Here is a 22,787-nt window from a genome sequence, read left to right as displayed (position 1 = left end):
AAAGGTTGCAGTCACTTGGGTGAAACTAGTCACAACTAAATATACCTCTTTGGTTGCTGGTAGGTCGCTTCAGTCAGCAGTAGCTTCCATGGAAGACGCTGACTCAGTGGTAGTAAAATTGTGAAATGTATAAACCAAACTGGAAACTGTTTGCCTTCAAAATAAAAGTTGCACCTTTTGTCATGTATTGGTTGCAACAGACTACCTTTACTCTGAAAGTGAACAATCTCTGTTTTTGGTCTGTGTTAAACTTTTTCAATTTTCAAACTATGTAAACTCTGGGTGGCAGTGGCAACCTGCTAGCAACCAAACCAAACAACTCTCTATGTTACCAATTTCACTTGGCAACAGTCAGCAACCACTCAACAATCACTCAGCCAATACATGTTAGCTCAGTGGCCAATACACTGACCAGTCTCTACACCTCAGCGCTGAAATTTTCAATATGTTATCTTCAGTATGTTAAGGTTAAAAAAAAAAATCCTGCAGGAATACACCAATCAGAGCACCAACACAAAACCTGACACACAAAGCTGTCTAAACAGAGAGTGTGACAAACTGAACTCAAACTTTGTCTAAAAAGAACATCTGTGTATCTGATGACTGCTCCACCTTCACTTTCTCCATTACAACGAGCAACGTCCATCTTTTACACACATCTATGGTTTGGTTGAACATTGCTGCACCTTTGGCACCATCCCCTGGATAAAGTTTACCATTGTAGTACAGACTTATTATTATTATTTCATAGGCAACAATAGAAAGACATGCATGATTAAACCACCTGATAGAACCAGCAAAAAAAATCCCAGAAACACGAGGCATCACACCAACTTATATTTTCCTATTTTCTTTTATCTTTCAGGTGGATGGTTCACTCAGTAAACTGTTTCATTATCCAGGAGAACCTGTGTTGGCTGCAACCCGAGTCCTCTGATTAATATTAAAACCCTGAGCTACCTGTAATCTGAGGTACCCTGAGATGTACCTCTTCATGCAGCAGCAGATGGAAAAGGCTGCTGCTGCCCCGCTGATCAGCAGGCAGACAAAAGCTTCAATGCTCTCAGGAATATGACCCTAAATTTCCAAGTAATTTGAAGTTAAGTTACTCTGCAACCGCTGAGGGCACATTTCAACCTCAGGTGTAACATCTCACACTGCTTTCAGCGGCTCTAATTAAAGTCCAATGATTCAGGCACAGACAGGGTTTAAATTCTGCACCAGACATCTAACTGAAATGAAACAGATCGAGGGGATTCCTGTTCATTAGTCCATCCTTCCCATTCCAAATCTCAAATATTACCCGTTACAGTGCAAGGAAACTGCAAATGTGCTCTGACACAAGAGTTTGACATATTCTCCAATGCGTTGAATATCTACAGCCAATATACAAAAGTATTTCTTAAAAATTAAGAGCCAGAGTTACTAAGTGTGGCAGACAAGAGGTTTAAAAAACAAATTTTGACTCCAAATATACCAGAAATCATTTAGAAGATGTACCGAAGAATGTAAGCATTATTGACCATCAGAAAACACTCTTACTGTGAAAACACTCTTACTGTGTCACATGCATGTGTTTTCTGCATGCCCTGTGAGGCTTGCAGGTGTTTATTACTGTAAATACTGCAAACTATGAAATACTGAAGAGAAAATGGATGTTTCTGCTGAATAGGTTACTAATTATTTAAACAGAATAACAAAAAAAATCTTAAAAACCAACAAGTTAGCATTTAGTCAAGTTTAACAGATGTACAAATTATGCATTCGAAACTGTTATTTCGATTCTTTTCTTAATCAAATCATATTTTAAATGCAGCTACAATGGGTGACGCTAAATGTCCACACACTCCTTGATAACACATCACTCCACTCAAGAGGGTAAATGCAACATACAGCTTAGCCATTCATTTCCTATTTAGGCACTGCACATTCATAAAATAAGAATAATTAGTTTTACTAGCTAGTATATTGGGAATGTATTGTTCAAACCACACATTTGAACATCTGGTTAAACATTTCAGACATTAATTAAAAAAACTTCAGATGTGTCTGACTCCCATCAACAGCTGTATTTTAAAAACTATAGTAATATGATATGTAACCGATCTACTACCAGTTGTGATGTTGCAGAGCTCTGTGTGTATGCACTGCTGAGAAAGGATATGGAGATGTGCTTGGAGGCAGAAACATAGTTAAAAACCTGAAACACTTAAACCCAGTGTAACAATTATCTGTAGTGCCAGTCCTCCCAAATCTTTCTGGTAACACCATCGACGTTTGTTGTTCCATTTGAATAAACACTCCTAGCAATAACTATTGTAATCACGCACAAAAAAAGACATTTTACTGCATTCATTACAGTGCAATTTGCAATAAATTAACTTTATGTTGTGTTTTTATTATTCATTTAAATACTCTCCTCCCTAAAAATGTATCTGACAAACACATACACGATCGGTCCATGCCTTTCTGGCTCAAACTGGACACTACTCAGTTTAACTAAATCCTGATGGCAAGAGACGGGCAACTGAATCTGCCCTTCACAGGTAAATAAGGTTAATGAGTAAAAAAAATGATTACATGTTCTTTTAAATCACTGTACAAAAAGCACAAAGTTCTGCGTGTTACCTTTGTGATGATCAGGGGTTCTCTGTGTTCAGTGCCTCCCCTCAGTGTGAAGCCCCACGGAGCTCTGCCTTGGAGCAGCACCTCCACCAGCTCTTTGTCCTCCTCTTCCACTACATTCTTCTCCTTTACTGTCCCTCTCCATTTGTCCACCTCTCTCCACCACTTCATCTCCCCTGCTGAGAGCTTCAGGTCATCTCTGTAGTCCACAGCATGCATGACGCCTCTGGTTCAGTGAGCTCCATCAACACCAGCTCACTCTAAGGAAAGACGGAGCATTTAATGACAGGGGCACCACCAAGGGGGGCCGGGGGGGGGGGGCACGGGCCACCCCCACAAAGTTTGTTGGCCCCCTCTGGGCAAGGATGTCCTATGTTGGTAATAATTTTGATAAACGTGAGGATAAGTGAGAGGAAGACACCGTACAATGAGTTGAAACCTTAACTTGTTATTTATTTTTGCATAAACAATTTTTGTCATTCGTATTGTGTCACTTTATATGTCCCTCACAATTTCCCGTCACCGCTCCCCTGTATTTTATTGGCCCCCATATGGCCACCTCAATGAAAATGTTCTGGAGGTGCTCCTGTTTACAGAGCCAAACGGCAATAATTAAATAGCTGTTAGCTGTCTGCTAGGCTACATCTAGCCACTGAATAGGATCACTGGACTCTGTTTGTGTCTTTGTTGCATTTTAATGAAGTTATTTGGCCAAATAATATGGATTTTATTTGTGAAGTTTGAGAATGTCTGAAACTGGTTAGCAGGTAAATGGGTCTATGTGTTATAGCTGTACAGTTTATAGGTGCAATTTGCTAACCAAGCTAGCATTAGCTGATAACTTAGCACATCACCCACTTGTTGACGTTTGGTGACTTTGGCTCCAACATGGCAGTAAGTAAACATTAACATTATAATTACCATCTTACCATCTTTTACATACAGTCTATAGTTTTATGATAAAGTCATAAAATTGTCATTGCTAATGATTTACACTGAAAACCTTTTAAAGAGAGTGAATGTGATGTATTACTGGGGGGGAAAGTGTTAATACCATTAAAGCATCTAGTTTTTTTGTTTTGTTTTTTTTAAAAAGGCTGTTTTCATCCAGCAGTTTCCAAACAGTTTGAAAACCCTGCTCAGTGATGGTTTTTAAACCTTTAATACTAAAGTGTCTTAGAAATGTTTACCCAGAGCCTAAATCAGTGATAAAACAAGCTGTTCCAACAACACACAACCAAAGCTTGTTGTGGCCAGGTTGCCACACCCCCATAGAATATGATACAACCTTAAATTGACAGGCAGCATCTTCAGTGTTACAAATGCTGACAAACATGTCAGATAAACTGCCCCAATCAGCCTTATGTTCTTTATGTTTTTAAATATGTTTTAGATATACAAAATATCGCATGTTTTACCACTATATAAATGTGAAAACACCACTAACCATATTACGGCAGATAAAAATCAATTATGATTGTATTAGAAATTAAAATGAGCTAAAGTTGAAGAAAGTTGAAAATTTAACCCTTATTTTATGATTTATATAATTTCGACACCTTTGACTTACTGTAAACGAACCTTCTCTCCACAGCCTCCAGCAGGTGATGGTGTCGCTCTTTCTCCAGTCTTTTCTTTTAACCTGAAGAAACTCGAACCGCTGCAGCTTTTCAGAAAACTTCAACCGTCCTCAGAGACTCGCAATCATCTCTCCCTCGGTCTTCTTACACCTGTCTTATGATGTCACTACGCCCCCTAGCGGCGGCGTCTCACCGTTTGATGCCTTCACTTGCTGCTGTAAACTTCATTCTCCAACGAACCTTTCATTTACTGACATTTGCTGGCGTTTACTGACCCGTCTGACTGAACCTAAATGCACCACAAATATTTGATTTTCTTTTTTTTTTTTTCTTTTTACTTTAAATCTGCAAGTTTCCTTTTCTGTTCTTAAACCTTAGCCATGAAGTAAATATTTAAGTGATTACTCTCTTATTAGCTCCATCCTTCCTTTCGATCAGCCAGGTGCAACAGCTCATTGAGAGTTTTAACTGCAGACTATTTTGCATATTTAGGTTTGTAACAACTTGTTTTAAAAAGATGATTCCATCATTTTATTCTTATGATTTTGGGAAAAAAAATATCTGTGATTAATAACAATACTCTACATTATTCAAGATACGCTATTTTATTATACTCTTTCAAGGTCGTCTTCCATTTTGGATATCATTTACAATAAAGGTGACAAATGAACCCACATTTACAGACCAAGTGTGGCAGAAAGAAAAGCTCAGTGTGTCTCTCTTCATCAGCAAGACTACGCAAAAACTAGCAGGTAGAGTTTCACACATTTCTGGTCCTCAAATGCAGCAACACAGCCTGATGTTTAGACCTCAAAGTGGGAAACTCAGAGCTGGAAGTTAGCATGCTTTTTGCAGGGGGAAAAAACCCATCTTTGTTTGTTAAGTGCACCTGCCACCTGCCTATGCAATTTTAACAAGAGACTAAATAAGTGTGATGAGTTTACTTCAGTTCACTGCACAGTCACCCACGTGGATATGTGTCACCCGTGGACGCTCTGTTCCAACAGCGGGACAAAGACGTTTGGGTCAGAAACCCCCGTGAAGCACAACAACAGTCAGGACATCTGCACGCGGCTTCAAATTGAGCTGAAACCTCCCTGCTAAGTCACGCTTTCTGTTCTCATGCTTGAATTTTGGCTGACGGCGCCAAACTTTCCTGATTATTTACACACTATTGGACCAGTCAATGACTTTCTCCATGGAAGGAGGCTGAAAGTTATTCTGTTTATATAAACTGTTTAAATGCATGTCAAGGCTAAACATGGGCAAAGTAAAAAACAAAACAAAACACGAGGTCAGGGGATGTACAAGTCCTTGCTCTGAGCCAAAATCCAGGATTCAGACTGCTTGAAAGACTCCTGAGTTTTTTCTACACTGGCTCTGTGTGATGTCATAGAGGGGGGGAGATATCCCTAATATGGTCAGCTCAGGCACAATAAACTCAGGGGTAGGAGTCAAAACTGCTTGTTTCAGACAGAGGATGAGCCGAGGAGGGTTCGAGCTACTCTGAAAGAGCCCAATAATGAAAGGACATAGAGCTGGCAATAAGCACAACTGATTTTCCACCACTGTCATTCACATCATAAATTCCACCTCTTACTGTTCATCTGCAAAACTGAAAAAAGTATTACAACCAAACTTTCATCGAGCAGTTTTCAGATCAAAGCTCTAAAAAAACAACAATGCTCACCGTCTGATTGGCAGCTAAAAACACAGAAATCTCCCCGAGGAGGTGGCGGAGACTAAAAATTAGTGCCATAACAACCCAGTTTTGCTTTAGATGTTTACAGTATTTTTTTAAACTTACAGTATATATCTGACACAAGAACAGGAGAACAGAGTCTTCAGAAAGTCGCTTAACAGCATAAATGCATGTAAATGTTTCTTGTGTGCCAATTCTGAAAGTGATGGAGTCACAAAGACAAGGTGCTTCACAGCAGAGGAAACCGCTCAGTCAGATCTTCCATTTGGCGAGAGGTCGTTCAGAAAATTGTATTTGATTTTATCAAATGCTCCATATGACCAGTCATATTCAGAAGCATGACTGCAATCTTTATGGTAATGTATAGGCAGCTTGTTAATTTTTGAATCAAAATGTTTGTAAGAGCATGCTATACAACGACCTGTGGTATTTTCTTGTTGAATAAAAGCATCCCAGTAAAGCATTTCACATGTCAGGTCCTTGATGAGATTGAATTTGACAAACTGCAGGTGTTCTGTTATAGGTTTAGTTTTCAGATTTTACATAATAAGGTATTTTGAGACTGCAGTTGAGGAAACTGGACAAGGGGAGGACAAAAGCAGAAGTATCAAGCCTAGCAATGTATATTCATGTCCCTAAGTAAAAGGAACATAATCCAGCAAAGACCTGACACAGATCCCAAACAGATCCTAGATTTCCTAGATCCTAGTATAACAACAAAAGGCAGAAATATCCAAAGAAGAGCTTTGAATGTTGTTCAGGAAGCATGAAGAACTATTCCTGCAGACTACTTTCCTATTCCTGAAGAAATTATATATTTCCCTTTTTCCTAGTACCATGTAAGGAAATTAGGAGTATCACAAGACTTTTGCACAGTACTGCACTTTAGTATGTGTCAGTACGCTGGGACTTCTCAAAGCTAATTCTGCTGATAACAAATAAATACTGAAGTCACAAAGCTCAACGAAGAGAACACGGCAAAGAAATGATGTACCAAAATGTGACAGTACTTTATGAGGCAGTGGTTACATTCAACGTTTAGACTCAGAATAAAGAGACTAAATTCATTTATGACAAATCTTCACTTCAAATTACCCCACAATAGCTTTTTCTCCTGCCTCCAGTTAACACGTGACAAAGTCTCTGCACACAATCCACCACAACAAAAATACAACAGCAAAATAAAATTCCAACACTGAATAACACCTGCAACAACGTCCTCAAAAAAAAACAGAAAAAGAAAAGGGGAAAAAAGAGCAACTCCTTTCCTCTAAAATGAGCGCTGGAACAGGGAGAGGGACAAAGTGCCAGATCAGAGTCATTCAGTTCATGTTTTTCAAAATAAAGGCGCACATGGAAGATGCCCTGCAGGGTTTGCTTTGGTCAAGGCTCATATCAGGACACGGTTTCATAAAATAGGACAGGAAGCAGCAGGGGTCCATCTACTGAGTCTGAAAGTCGTGTTTTGTGTGAAAGTTGAGTTAGGATGGCAGAAAATTCCAGACATTTGCACATATGATTATCTGATATTACTGTATTTAGACCCCCATAGTGAGTCCACCAAAGTACAAAGTGCTGATTAAGTTAAAAATGCATTTTTATATGCATACAGAACATTTAACAAACACTGGAGATACGAAAGTAACATTAACAATAATACAGATTTCTGATCGTGCACAATACTGTAACTGAAAAGCAACAGCTGGATAAGCCATGTTTTTCTTCAAAGGTGGCCTATACTGCTTTTTCTTATTTCCTGCTATATTTATCCCATTTCAATGGTGAATGTTCATATAAAACATGGCCAAGTTTGAATTAATGCAGTTAGTATGTAAGTAATCGAAGAGCCAAACTCTGTGGCTTCAGACAGTTAAACTACTTACAAATCCAAGCTCTACAAAGCACTCTGTAAATAACAATTAAACATGATGAAATTAGTTTTAACCTACAAAACTAATTTCAGCAAAGATGCCTTCATCAGGGAGTTACACAGGGGTCCTTCATCTGCTCAGCCATCTTTTAAATAAAACTTTTATGGTCCAAAGTTTGACTTTGAGTTTGTGATTGCTGTTAAATTTCAGCTTCACATTTACCATGAAAATGAATCATGATCTTTAATTTGGGACAGATTCATTAAAAAATGACAAATTTTGATCATCTTCAAATTGCATAATAAACTAATGGCCCAACGTTTGGACATATAAAATGACTGCTGTGAAATTTCATCTTTATATGGCAATTACTTACTTTTAGATATTTACTTTTTTTTTTTTTTCATTCAAATTCCATGTTGAATCCAGCAAATATGACACGTTGTACCCTAAAAACAAAAAAATATCAGCAGCTAGTCCAGATCAAAATTTGAATACATCAAAAATTCTGGTGCTTCCAGATGGTATTCTAATTTTTAAAAACAAGAATTTTTTTCCATTTTTGTGACTAACATTTTAATGTTAAAGAATATTTTACATTTTACTTTTCATTATTGTAAAATATAACTATATATCATTCAAAAAGTGTCACTAGTTTTCTTTTGCAATGTAAAGTTTTTTAATAGCGTGCATTCAAATATGGGGCATTTTTTGCATTTTAGCCAGCCAATACTCAGACGTTTTTTAATAACTCTGTCCCAATTTACCGGAATTGTTCTGATGGTAAGAAATACCAGTGAATATTTTAGGCTTTTATTGTTAATATTTTGAGATATTCATGTTCAAACATTGCCTCACACTTTAATGTGCGAAAAGGCCTGAAAGTGGGTAAACACACCAATAAAAAAAAGATATATGAAAAAAAGATATATGTGTGTAAGACTGCATCTTCTGTTATTTTCTGAAAAAGTGAATATATTAACAGTGATTATCTCAAAAGCCTTAAAGATTATACTAAAAACAATAGCGTATATTCAATAAGTCTTGTATAACAATATAGTCAATGACTATTTGTAAAGGTTGTGTAAAAACTGTTATGGTTTAAACTTCACTATTTGATTAGCACTCCTCATGGAGCAGTTTAAAAAAAGCTCTACAAAGCTAACAGCAGACACACACACACAGTTAGAGAACATAGTGCAGCATTTAGCAGCTAAAAATACAGACATTTTCCCAGAGGAGACCAAAAACTGTGCTAAAAGAGTTACTTGTAATACTATACTTTTACTAACTTTTACTCTTGTATTCAGTTTTGAATCCTGCCTAAATGCGTTATATATATATATGAGATATTAGATATATTTAGCATATAATATATTTAGATTTTTGTCTAAATGCTCTTTTTGCACATTTGAAATTGTCTTTCTGTTGAAATACATTTTTTTTTTAAATTTGGTTGCATTGCTTCATTTTACATTCGGACATAAAATGAATGAGCTTCTTACTCTGTATCTGCTGAATGTGTTAAATGCTTAAAATGCTTAAATGCTGTGTTAAATTGTTTTTACAGGTTTATAGCACAGCAGTTACATATATAAAAAGTAAGCAATCATTATATGAATAAATTTGTGCGACTTTTGAGCATTTCTGGGCTCGCTGTTGGTTTGTTTTTGATGCGTGTTTGCATCCTGTTTGGTCAACTTTTGTTTGGATTAGAACACAAAGACCAAAACTGAATAACTGAAATGACTTATTTCATTGTTTTGGATGTTTTTTAGTATCTTTGGAACCTGTTTATTGGCTGCTTTTCTTAAACTACTAAATCAAACTGAAAAAAAAAGTGCAATATTTGAAATCTTTGCATCATTTCTGTTAGACGTTTCATCCTCACGGATGCCTGATATCCTCAAGAGCAGCCACAGTGGTCAACCACCATGGAGTGGATCTTTCCATAGATGATCTGCTCCTTGCGGTTGAAATAGAGCATGTTAATGGGTGACATCTTGGTGGGTGTACAGCAGGGCCCAGCTGTACCCCGTGGGTTAGCCTTGTTCACCAGGTGTGCATGTGGGTACTGCTGCAGGTGCAGGAACTCACACTCCCCTGAGCAGTAGTTTGCTCGGTAGCGTTTGGGCGCGATAATCCAGTCCCACCCAAACTCCTCAAAGTCAACGGTGAGTGGGTATCTACAGCAGCGTGTCTCCACAGACTCTTCATCACAGTTGAGGCCCGAGTCACGACGGGATCTCTTGAGGTTGTCGAGGATCTTGACCTCGATGAAGGGTTGCTAGGAAGGAGTTGTAAATGGAAAATTAAACAGTAATGCATAAGACAGCCTGGAAGGTTTATAGTTTATAGTGCCTAAATGTAACTTTGTAGTTTATAGTGTCTAAAGCTGACCACATAGTTTTTGGTGCCTCACTTTATTAAGTAATAATTGTGTTTCATTATAAAAATTATCATAGGTACTGAGCTCACTTGAAATTTAGCCAATAATTAACCATTGCTTAAGTGTAATGCATAAGAATAGCTGCTACTGCAAACCAATACTTATAGAGTCATCGAGGAAATAGACTCACCAGTCCTTCCTCTCCAGGCTCTGCTGAAGTAACGGCCAGATCTTCTCCTTTGGAGTCGTAGGCATTGATTTCTATGCCATAGTTGGTTTCTGGTTGACGCAGCCAAGCCTGCAGCAGAGACTTGATGTCGATGCTCTGCCAGGAGCCAGCACCAGCGTCAGTGTCAATTTTCAGGGAGCGAACCCGGACGCGGGTGCTGTTTCCCTCCTTGCCAGGTTTGAGGCGGGAGACCTGCAGGAAGACGGTGGTAACCACGTCAGCAGGCCGCAGGTGAACCCACAGCTGAGCGCTCAGGATGTTTTTGGGCTGAATCTTTGGACTGAGGCTGAACAGACAACAGGACAATTCGTCCTGGGCGATTGGATTGTCTGGAAGAAGTGAGTCATATAAAAACAAAAAACAAAAAAAAAATGTTATGCTGTTGCATTAGAAACATTTTCACATATACTTTTGGTTGTCATGCATGCAGACATTCACGAAAGGATATTATTATAATTATTAAAAATATTTATTAAAACGGGAAATTCTGTTTTTGCTGTGCCACTACAATATTTTTAGTGGCCCCCCCATGTGGCCACCCCTATGAAAAAATTCTGGAGGTGCCCCTGATCATTTGAACGATGTTATTCCAGTTAATGCTGTCAGTCAATTGTCTGTTTTGTCTCCTTTTTGGAAAACTAAATGAACAGATTTGGAGAAATTCTGTAGCTAGAATTTAATGGTGATTTAAGATATGAGTGGTATTAGTATGATAACTCCTTAAATGTTTCATTTGTCCTTCAATAATGGTATTTTGCATCACCATAACTTCTAAATTCATCTAGTTAATCTAAGATTAAAATTCTCCAGATTAAAACGACAGAAATCTGGTGCTAACCACCCCAATTGAGCATGTGAAGGCTGGGAGGCTCCCTCAAACGCTCAACACCAGTAATACCAAATACAAATCCTCGTTAAAGATAATTGTTGGTCACCTGCCATTAAGATTTTATGGCTAATATAAATATAAACATCATATCATATAAACATTTACGGCCTTAAAGTCGTCGCTCAGGTCTGTTTGGTCGTTTGCGCCTCAGCAGTATCCTATTTTACTGCGCCTCTTTACGCACAGGATTTGCGCACAAAAAAGGTGCAAAACTATTTATTTATTTATTCATGTATTTATTTATTTATTTTAGGTATAAACCCCTCAGTGGTTTGTTTAGTTACGCGTTGTTGCCATTGTGATGATGGTCTCCGTGGTTGCGTGGTCTTCGTCCTCCACCCGCGGATCATACTGGTCCAGCAGCTGTGTCAGAGGAGGCGCTTTGGGGATCAGCTGGCGGATCATATCGCGGCTGATGTTGGGCGCCTGCTCCAGCCGCAGGATGCTGAGGATTTGCGACTTGATGCTGTGGAGCCTCATCTGCTTGCTGTGCTCCCGGAAGTCGCAGGCCGAACACTGCTCTCCGCTCTCCCCCAGCAACTTGGAGGTCTGGTTCATCTCCATGGCAAAACCCGAAGAGGAAAAGAAGATAACGGAAACGCTCAGGCAGAGCGAGAGGAGCATGCTGGAGAGAAGAAGTGAGCGCAGTGACGCCGTCTGATGTGAGCCTGTCCCCCCAGGACTTTATGATTGGCTGCATTTTTTTTTTTTAGAAGTGACATTTAAAGAGGTAGGACAACTTTTCACAAATGTGAAATAATCAAATACGTTTGATTGAAGTGTGTTTATAACAAGGTTTAAAAAGGCAAAGCGGGACAACTGAAGCAATGCCACACTACAGTGTGATACAGCCTAAACACAGAGATATAAACATCTCTAAACGTCTCAGTCATGCACACAGCTAAGTCAGCTAGCTGGATCTCTTAGAATAAGCTTTTTCTTTCTTTTCTTTTGGTAACATCAACACAGAGGGAGTTTTAAAAAGTGAATTGACAGGTGCGCATTGCATTTTCCTCTCCAAGACCTATTGTTTGTATTTTATTTTGTTTTGCCACCAGATGGCGCCGCTGACTCTGCAGGACTCTGAAGTCTGCACCTGCTCATGACCCATATTTTATGTTTTTCCTGTTTGCTGAGGCTTAAAAATCACTCTCAGCTGTAAGTGTTAACTGGAAAGCTAAATCTACAGTTTAGTTTGCGCTTGTTGTTTATTAGATGACACATACAGAATGATATAACATGATGTTGTTGTTTTTTTTATTTTAAAGAGAATCTATCCTGCTCATTTCTAGCTACACGATTCTATTCTTGGACTCTCCTAGAGTAGCTTTGCATGAATCACAGTTCAAAATAATCCTTCTTTTTCTTGCATTGGGCCCCAGTGTTGCCCCTCAGTTCATCTTCTGTGTGAAACCAGCTTTGTAGCTCCTCTCCCTTTAAGCCTGCAGGGTCTGCCCCATTAGTTTCTCTTTGTGTTTTTGGCCTGCAGCTGACTTTCTTCTGATTGGCTGCCCCTCACAAACAGAAGGTTTCACACAGAGCTAGAGCCGGTGCACTCACATCCTAATCCTGTTTTGTCAGGTAACTCCTGCATCTGCATCGAAGCCAAGTGTCCTGTAACGTCATTACCATTGATGCACTGGCAGTGGCAGCATCAGCCACCCAGAAAATAACAGTCCCTTTTTAAAAGGTGTTAAAAGGTCATGATTTAGGATGAAACACACCAATTCACCAAAGTAACGAGCTGGCAGTGACAGATCCAGATCTAAATGCTCAGTTTCATACTGTTTTTTTCTACTCTCTGCCCTGTATGATGTCATAGTTATTCCTAATATGGTCATCTCAGGCACAGACGCTCCATCTGCTGCTCACACACTCTGCTAAGAAAGTTGGTTTAAAGGGCGAGGAGCTGAAACAGCTTGTTTCAGACAGAGGATGGCCCGAGGAGCTGAACCAAGGCCCAGTGTAAGATAAAGAAGGATTATTCTGAATTCATTCACCAGCTGATTCATGCAAAGCTACTATGAGTCCAAGAATAAAAGCATGGCACTGGTAACGAGCAGAATAGGTGCACTTTAAGGGCTTTCAGGGGGTAAACAGTTTGTTTTGGGTGGTGTCCAGCGATTCGCTCCTCCCACAAACCAGCAGCAGGTGGAAACTGGTTCAGCAGCCTGGTTATCAGCAGCTCTGGAGGTTGGAGAGGAACTGCAGCACAGGACAGAGGGTAACTTGAAAAAAATAATAAAATTTTCCCATTTTGTAATATCACTGTGTGTTGTAGAAGGCTCTTATTTTGATTTGCCACCCATGTGTGTATTTTTAATGCCTTCAAATGCCTTATTTAGTCCAAAGTCTGACAGAAACTTTATATGTGACTGTGTATGAAATTTCTCACCTTTTAAAAAGGCTTGTTTTCTCCAGTGTTTCGTAGAGCCCGGTGTCTCTGGTGTTGCTGTTGTCGGATAAAGAGAGGTTGGAAGGTGATGATATCTTTCTCCAGAAAGGATAAACAGCTCTTGTTGGGTCAAACACCTCCTGGAAGTGTTTAAAACCAACATGTCTTTGTTCTGCTGACTGTGTCTGCAGACATGAAGGTCACCAGTAGAAACTCGTGCTGCTGAAGATTCAACAGCTCCATCAGCGTCTCTGTGAAATGGGATGTAACAGGTCAAGATGCTGGTTTGGAGCCCGTTCTGACAAACCAGATGAGGGCGTCACTGACGAGGCTGAGGGGTTTCTGAAGCATGCAAGCGACTCTGAAGGTGTTGCAGGCTCAGCTGACGGCAGCTTCCAGGATCCCCCTCCAGTCAGCAGAGCTCTGTTGGACTTTGCTCAGAGGATGTCGGAGGACATTGTCGCTCAGGCTCTGCATCTCTGCTGGGAGGCGGCGATCCGATACGACGAGCTGCCTTTCATTGACAGCGATGCCGATTATGTTAATGAACCAAAACATTTCTTTACTTAAAATCTGCCTGAACATCCACCCAGGCTGCATGGAACAGGTGAAGTTCAGATCTTAGTTTCTGTCCACAGCAAAAATCTGAGGTGTGGATTATTTTAAGACATTACAACATGTGTCCACAAAACTTTGTGCTGCAAAACAAAAACACCACTTCTGAAACCTTTAAAGTTATAGTTTAAAGAGTATAAAGGACAATTAGATTATGACCACTAAAATCCAGTTCCAGGTACATTTTACTTCATGCATTCTCATTAGAGCCATCCCGGGTTAAAAAGAGAAAATATGCACGAACAAGGCAGAGCGTCATTCAATCTTTCATCATAAAAGGCAAAAGAAAAGAAATAAATGCATCTATCAACACATTACCCGTGTCTGAATGTAAATGCACTTTCTTTACTACATTTATGGTGCTCAAGGTGTTGATAAAAGGTAAACAGACTTAAAAATATATATATAAAGTGAATGTGACATAATTAATGTTGTTTCTCAGTACAATAAATATATTGCTTAACTCATCTTGAGTACCGGATCTGGAAATTTTTTTATGCTGTTTATTTGGTCCTAAATTTTCTGTTTTCCTTTTTTTTCTTTTAAATTTTGTAGAATTCAATTTGTGGGATAACAGCAGAACTATTTTTTCTTTCTTTCATTTTTAATTACACCTTATTTTACCTTATTTCAACATCAGGTGAACTAAGTCTTTGTACTTTGACACTAAACTCACCTCGAGACATCTTTATCCTGGCTCCTGTCATATCTCTTACATGTGTTTTGACAACAAACAGCAGCTTCGATGTCAAGACTCAGAAACACGGTGGCACAGAGGAAACCAGGAACCAAAAGCAGGTCATGTGAAATCAGAGGATTCAACAGGAAATAAATACAGGATTTTAAAATTGAACTAACAATAGGCATGATTTCAGGCTCTGCGGTGCACGAATACACTGAAAACTTAAATTTACTAACACCACTTAAGTAATTTCTAAAACCGCCTGTTATAAAAACAGGAAACACAATTGTTTTTTAAAAATCTCTCAAATTATATTGTTTAAAACTTAAAATTTGTTAAACCAAATTCACATTTTAATACTATTATATTTTTCTGTTCGGGAATGCATTTAAATGACTGTAATTTGACATCTTAATAATTAATAATTAAAAAGAAAAAAATTTTGTAAAACACTTTGAATATTCACAGATAACAACAACAATAATAGTGTTAAAAATATCATTTCCATTAAAGAGCCTCCAAGAACATTAAAATATTATTTCTTTTTAATTTAGTAAACCTACATTGAGAGGCAAATATCATAATATTGCAGAAACAGCACATAACCATCAGAATATAATAAGAGTGAAGTAGAACAGCACATTTTATTCATTCATTATAAATGACTTTATAATTTACTGCTCTAATGTATAATAAAACACTTTAATGTTTGGTTTTCTAAAATGTCAAATGAAAATCTTCAAATATTTGTTAAAAGCTTTAAAGTAGGTGCAGCACAGTGCTGTAATGTGTGCTAATGTTTGCCTTCAGTATATAATTGAATAGCACCAGAAGGAACATGACACAGAAACTAAAACTAAAAAAAGTACATCAAAATCCTACCTCGGTACAAGAAATCTACTAAGATTTGTAAACAAAACCGCAAATCACTGAATACACATTTTTATTCTTGAATAATTTCATGCTAGCAAGAAAAAAAAACACTGAAAAAGTTGTGACAGGAGCGTATTTACCGCCGTGTTATCAACCAGCTTGCTACTGTCAAATATGTCTGTATTTAGAGAAACCCTTTTATCGATTCTCCTGAATCTCATATTCAGTGCTGTGCACAAGTCCTGAGCCACCCTCCAGTTCTTTATATTTTGCTTTAAAACTTTAGAAATGAGCAGTAGTTGAGCAGACTGGATTTGAATTATCTGGACCCTGTAAATAAAGGCTGAGGTCACAGTGTGCTGGGACAGCTCCAGAGGCTGGGCTGGTATTTTTCTGGTATTTCAGTGGGCTGGGCTGGTATTTTTCTGGTATTTCAGATTTTCCCAGAGGAACCCACCCGAGGGATTAATAAAGTTTTATCTTATCTTATCTTAATGATGACTTCGAGGCCAGGATCAGGAGTGTGTTGTTAGCTGTAATGTATAAAAGAGCTATCAGAGCTACATGTGCAGTCTGTATCTGCATGTTAGCGAGCACACCGTCAGTAAAGCATCAAAGTTTTAAAAGTTGGTTTCTGCTCATTTGAGAAATCCGCCTCTTTCTTGTTTTCTTTCATAAGAACTGAAATTGTTGACCTTTGACCTACAAATATGAGCGTTCACCAGCTCGACCTTCTAGTTTCTGTGGACGTGAAAGCCCAGTGAGAGCTGAGCACACGTTGACTTCATGTTTCATATCAGCAGCCTGGGCTGTGAACATACACAGAGAGAAACACGTCTGCACTTAGAGTGTGGATTTAAAGGAGGATGTTTTAAATATTTCAGTATTTAATATGTTTAGTTTAATGTTTGAGTTGTACAAATAAGAGTACAAATAGTTACACTCTCATTTCCACACGTGATTATCTCTGTTTACTTTGTCACGCTCTGCCACCTCACCTGCGTCAGTTTGGTGGGCGGAGCCAAACCAAATCCACACGGCAACCTTAACTGACCCTGCAGCTCCACCCAGAGGTGGAGTGACAGACCTGGTCGTTTGTGCCTGAGAGACCTCATCCAGGGAAATATGAACTCTTGAGCACATTCATGAAAAGATGCTTTTTTAAAATTTTTGAGTTTGCTTCACAGGCTTTTCTTTGTTGTTCTTTACTTACCCCAGAGTATCAACGGGATCTTGTCATTTTCTTCCATGTGGCTTTTAAAGCTTTTTAGTTTTTTATTTTATTTAAATTTTATTTTATTTTGTTTTGGATTTAGGTCACTAGAGCTCATTGATAAGATAAGATAAGATAAGATAAGATAAGATAAGATAAGATAACCTTTATTAGTCCCACACGTGGGAAATTTGTTTTGTCACAGCAGGAAGTGGACAGTGCAAAAGTTATGAAGCAAAAATTAGAATACAATAAGAATAAATACAGTACACAACTGTACAGAATAGAATAAAATAAAATACTATATACAGTAGAATAAAATAGAATAAAATATACAATAAGATAAAAATAGAATACAAATGCTATATACAACTGAGTAAAAATACAACGATGCCAGAAAAGATTATTGCACTTAGTGTTATTGCACATGTGTGGATGTGTGTGGATGTGTGACTGACTATTGTACATTTTATTCAATAAAAAAAAATCCAGCAACTTTTTAAAAAATTGTAGTAGTTATTCGTTATTCTATTTATGACTTGTTTTATATTTTATTGTAGTCTATACAGCATAATTTTTATTCTATTTTTTACTTAATGTAAATGTATTAATTTATTATACTAAATTATTTTATTTCTAACTTTATTTTAATATATTATTATTATTATTATTATTATTATTATCATCATCATCATCATTATTATTATTGTATTGATTTTTTTTTTAATTTTCTCTCAGTGTAAATTAATATTTTGCTTGTTTGTTTAATTTCATTTTTATATATTTTTTTCTTTTAGTTTTTTTTTTTTTTATAATATTGCATTTTATTAAGCTATTAAGGTAATCTATGTTTTTAAACTTTTTTTTTTTTGACTGATTTACTGTTTTGACTTGAATTTGCAAACTTTTGCAGACCTTTGGCATATATGAAGTAATCCATCCACTAGGTTAATTTTATCGTAGATATAAGTATATTCCAAAGAAGCATGAACTGCTGTCTGGCTGCACAGTTAGAGAAGCAACATACATGTCTGTAAACCTGAAAAGATCCACCATAGATTCATGAAAATACTGAGCACGGCTCTCTCTTTTTTTACTCTTTTTGTACAAAGTTGTTCAGTAAACTTTACTATTATAAGAAAGTTGCAAAGATCCTGGCTAGAATGTTGCACTTTAAAAAAACGTTGAGAAGCCATTAAAAAAGCAAACATGAGAGCCATTTCAGTTTGATCATTTTTATTTCACCCAAATGTGAAGATCACCTCAACTATGGAGCCGTCCACTCAGCTTGTTCGGCTGGATTTCAAAGGCTGCGGGATTAAGAAAAAACAAAACGTCTTCAGTGAAAAAATAAAATGCTGAAACTACTGTAGCAGTGAGCTCAGTGTCAGGACAGAGCAACGTGCTTTCACTTAAGGCTCTTCAAAAGGAGGGGCCTCTGCTGGTGGCTGGCTCTGCTACCTGAGAGTCACAAAAAAAGACAGCAGAGATTAAGTGATTTGAGCAAGACGACAAGTTTTAACAGGATTCACCAGAAGCTTCTCAAACATCTCTATTTCCCATTAAAATGAATTAACTAGCTGGTGAGCATGTGAGCGAGCAAAGCTTTCTTTGTCAGACTTTTTCAATGGAAGGAGACATCATTTTTAAAAAGTGCCAACATCTCTCGTTAAGGTTTTTTTCACACTAAAGCTTCAGATCATCCTTATCATCCTGTGTCATGAAGCTTAAGATCAAAGTTTTAAGAGCATGTTTTGCAGTTATTTGTTTAGTTCCCAAAAAACGTGTTAGCCCAGGTTTTAATGACAGTTAAACAACCCACCAGTTGGCCTCAGGGCCAAATGGTGCTAAATGCTGATTGGCTCACAGAAATATGACATTATCTTCATACTGAGCAGCGCCAGACAATCATAAAAGGGACGTGGCATCGAAAGGAATCCTGAATGGAAATATGTTGGGGGAAGATTGTGGTAGAAGTGTAACTTTTGGGGAGAAAAAAGGTTTTTAAGACTTAGTTAAATTAACGTTAGTTTAGATAATCCTTTAAAATAAATTTCAGAATTGCTTCTAGAAGGCATTTTGCCCTGTGCACCCTAAACTGAATGAAATAAACAAGCAGGAAACACTTGGACTTAAAAATTTAATCCAATGCTAAAGCACCAAAGCTTCAGTTCCTCTAATGGCTACTTGAGGCTGGCTTCAAACATGAGTCAATCCCCATACACTCCCATGTTAAAATGTCCAACTTTACAGCATAAATAAACATGTTTACAGTGTCTACGGATAGTTTCACCCTTCATAATAATTTATCTCATACATTTGGATTTTGCTGAGGTTTAAAATTAGGAGCAAAGCTGCTTTAAAAGACAGATGTTGAGGCGATTGTAGGTGGACCAGGTTTTGACTGTTGGTGGCTTTTTATGTAATTATCTGTCAAATAAAACGACTTTACAAAGATCATTTTCAGCAAGAGGAATTATGATAATTTACTGTATGTCATTCAGCAGTAGTACGACTAATTCATCCACAAATCACTGGTTCAGGTTCCTGTTGTACTTGTGTCTCACCTGGATTCACTGCATTACCAGTTTGGAGGCCCATGGCCATGCCCACGCCCGCGACCACGACCACGACCGTGACCATGACCACGGCCAGGGCTTCCGCTCCCATGACGATGCCTGTGTTTGTGCCCGTGTTTTCCATGATCACCCTCGCCATCACTGCTACTGCCACTGCCGCTCCCGCGGCGATGCCGACGAGAGCTGTGGTCGCTGTCATGTTCACGGTCCCTCTGGCGATCGGGGCTGCGTCTCCTCTGACTGCCATCATGGTCATTGCCGTGGCGATCACCTCCACGGTTGTCATCTTTATGGTAGTCACCTCCACGGGGCTCATCTCTATGGTGATCATCTCCATGGCGATCATCCCCTCCATGGCGACCATCTCCACCGTGGCGCCCCTCTTTTCCATGGTCTCCTTTAGGCTTCTGGCCCCCGTGAGACCCCTGGTCGCCCGCCTGTGGGCCCAGGTTGTATCCTGAGGGGTGGTTGTCTGTGCGAACATCAGAAAATAAGTTTTAAAAATTAAAAATTCAACTATGTCAACATAGTTTGTTTTTTTGCACAAAACAAGCCAGCAGATTTGATCTTTTTAAACGTTTACTGCATTCACCTGGAAAGGTGAGGCTTTTAATTTGTGCCCAACTGCACAGGATCAGGAAATGGGAGATAAGCTGTGTGTCTTACCTGTATTGGTGCTGAACATGCTTGTCAGTGTCAGGGTTTGTGACGGATGACCGACTTATTATGGTGCTGAATGAAAGAAAGCAGGGCGGGGGCCGTTCACTTCTCAGTTAAACCAGTTTGGCTGAATAGCTGTGTAATTATGGGTTTTGCAGCATGTTATTTCTGAACAGTGTCGATTTTTGTAGTAACCAAAGAGAGATTTTGTTTTTTCAATCATATGATCGTCCATCCATCCATTCGCTACCGCTTATCCTTTTCAGGGTCGCGGGGGGTGCTGGAGCCAATCCCAGCTGTCATAGGGCGAGAGGCGGGGTATACCCTGGACAGGTTGCCAGTCTGTCGCAGGGCCAACACACAAGGACAGACAACCATTCACACTCACATTCACTCGCACATTCACACCTAGTGGCAATTTGGATTATCCAATTAACCTATCCCCACAAACTGCATGTCTTTGGACAGTGGGAGGAAGCCGGAGTACCCGGAGGGAACCCACACAAACACGGGGAGAACATGCAAACTCCACACAGAAAGACCCCGGCCTGATGGTGGAATTGAACTCAAGACCTTCTTGCTGTGCGGCAACAGTGCTAACCACCGTGTCATATGATCGTTCATGTTGTAATTATTTTAAGTTTAGCAGTCAAAGAAAAAGTATAAACCTGAGGATGAATTATGACAAACGGCTGCATTTAGCTCACTGCTGTGTTCAAGACTACTTCCAGCAGGTGCTGAATGTTAGTCTAATTAAAACTAAGTCTCTTGCTCCCTCTCCAAGACAAGTTTAGCTTGGATCTCTAGCTCTGCAAAACTTCCAGTCCTTTCCCTTAAATATCAAACTCATAATGAAAGAAGATAAATGAGTGTACTTACTTGATGTGAAGGGCAGACACCAACTGTACTTTCTGTGAGTGTCCAACAGATGCTCTGAGGTTTATGGGCACGGGCTGGTTTGGCTGCAATTCTTTTTTTTCTTGTGTCAGTAAGGCAACAGGTAAAGAGAGAGGCGTTGTCTTTTATTTCACAAATTTCAGTTATCCTGCTTAACAAAGTTTATATCTTAGTTCAATCAAGTTTTCATATCTTAGTGAGGACACCTAGACATAATTCTTTCCCTAGCTACTTACCCTAACCATCAAAAATGAAGGCCTAACCCTAACCCTTGACACCAAAACTACATTTTGACCCTCAAAATGCCTTCAAACTCATGCATTTTGTCCCCATTAGTCAGTGTTTCTCAACCTTTTGGAGCCACGGCACATATCTCACATTAGAAAAGTCACACGGCACACCACCAAACAAAAGTGTCACATAAAGCATATTGATAATTTCCCCTGCACTCGAGGCATAGTGGAATTGGCTCAGTTTGTCCCCAGTACACTGCATTTCAAATTATTATGCAAATGATATTTTCCTCTGATTGTCCTAAACAGTCGATGCAAGTGACAGTCAGTATAATTTTCAAGTCATCAACCATTATAGTATAATTCGAATGTTACTGAACAACCCTGCCAATGAAAACAGTATTTTATTTTCAAAAAAAAATTATTTTTCAAAAATAAAAAAATTAAAATGCACTGTTCCAAATTATTACACACAGAGTTCCAAAATATATTATAGGTTGTAATGAACTGAAAATGGTCATTTGTTGAATTTGCAGCATTGGGAGATCATATTTACTGAAATCAAAAGCTATTTCAATGAAAAACATCTTAACAGGTCAAGTTACATATTAACATAGGAGCCCTTATTTGATAGCAGTTTCACAATTCTTGCATCCATGGAACTTGTGAGTTTTTGGAGAGTTTCTGCTTGAATATCTGCAGGATGTCACAATAGCCTCACAGAGCTGCTTTTTGGATGTGGATACCTGCCACCCTCATAGATCTTTTGCTTGAGGATGCTCCAAAGGTTCTCAATAGGATTTAGGTCAGGGGAGGATGGTGGCCACACCATGAGTTTCTATAATTTTATGCTGATAGCAGCCAATGATGCAGAGGTATTTCTTCAGCCTGAGATGGTGCATTGTCATGCACGAAGATGATTTTGTTGTGGAAAGCACTTTTCTTTTTTTTGTACCATGGAAGAAAGTGGCCACATACTTTGCAGAGGTCATTTTCACACCTTCAGGTACCTTAACAGGGCCGACCAGCTCTCTCCCCGTGATTCCGGCCGAAAACATCACCACCTCCTTGCTGACCTCACAGCCTTGTTGGGACATGGTGGCCATCCACCAACCATCTACCACTCCATCCATATGGACCATCCAGGGTTGCACGCCACTCATCAGTGAACAAGACTGTAGTTCATGTAGTTCTGGGCCTACTGTCAGCTTGTCTGCTTGTGAGCATTGGTTAGGGGTGGCTGAACAGAAGGTTTATGCATGACTGCAAGTCTCTGGAGGATTCTACACCTTGACGTTTGCGGGACGCAGAGGCATCAGCAGCTTCAAATATCTGTTTGCCGCTTTGTAATGACC

General features: G+C 38.8%; 3 protein-coding genes across 3 annotated transcripts in view; all 3 read right to left on the bottom strand.

Annotated features, from left to right (window-relative positions):
- Nucleotides 1-4,344, bottom strand: part of LOC146361221 (protein Shroom2-like) — a 42,122-nt gene extending 37,778 nt beyond the window's left edge. Inside the window, exons 1-2 of the mRNA XM_084921308.1 lie at nt 4,196-4,344; nt 2,629-2,885 (exon numbers count right to left, since the gene is read on the bottom strand). Coding sequence (XP_084777434.1) covers nt 2,629-2,844 — 216 coding nt within the window. The 5' untranslated portion in view covers nt 2,845-2,885; nt 4,196-4,344. The remainder of the gene's footprint in view (nt 1-2,628; nt 2,886-4,195) is intronic.
- A 2,549-nt stretch (nt 4,345-6,893) lies between these two features.
- LOC146361220 (growth/differentiation factor 8-like) lies at nt 6,894-11,972 on the bottom strand. Its single transcript, XM_084921331.1, has 3 exons — nt 11,570-11,972; nt 10,358-10,725; nt 6,894-10,065 (listed from the first exon to the last, which is right to left on the bottom strand). The coding sequence occupies exons 1-3, from the start codon at nt 11,907-11,909 to the stop codon at nt 9,685-9,687; spliced, it is 1,089 nt and encodes a 362-aa protein (XP_084777457.1). The 5' UTR covers nt 11,910-11,972; the 3' UTR covers nt 6,894-9,684.
- Nucleotides 11,973-18,234: 6,262 nt separating this feature from the next.
- On the bottom strand, nt 18,235-20,111 carry LOC146361219 (uncharacterized). The gene is made up of 2 exons (XM_084920659.1): nt 19,631-20,111; nt 18,235-18,524 (listed from the first exon to the last, which is right to left on the bottom strand). Exons 1-2 carry the CDS (start codon nt 20,031-20,033, stop codon nt 18,472-18,474), a joined length of 456 nt encoding a protein of 151 aa, XP_084776785.1. The 5' UTR covers nt 20,034-20,111; the 3' UTR covers nt 18,235-18,471.
- Nucleotides 20,112-22,787: the final 2,676 nt, after the last annotated feature.

Source organism: Perissodus microlepis, chromosome 23 (genome assembly GCF_051167445.1).
Source record: "Perissodus microlepis isolate ML-2025 ecotype Zambia chromosome 23, ASM5116744v1, whole genome shotgun sequence".
NCBI lineage: Eukaryota > Metazoa > Chordata > Actinopteri > Cichliformes > Cichlidae > Perissodus > Perissodus microlepis.
This window is presented reverse-complemented; position numbering and strand designations above follow the sequence as displayed.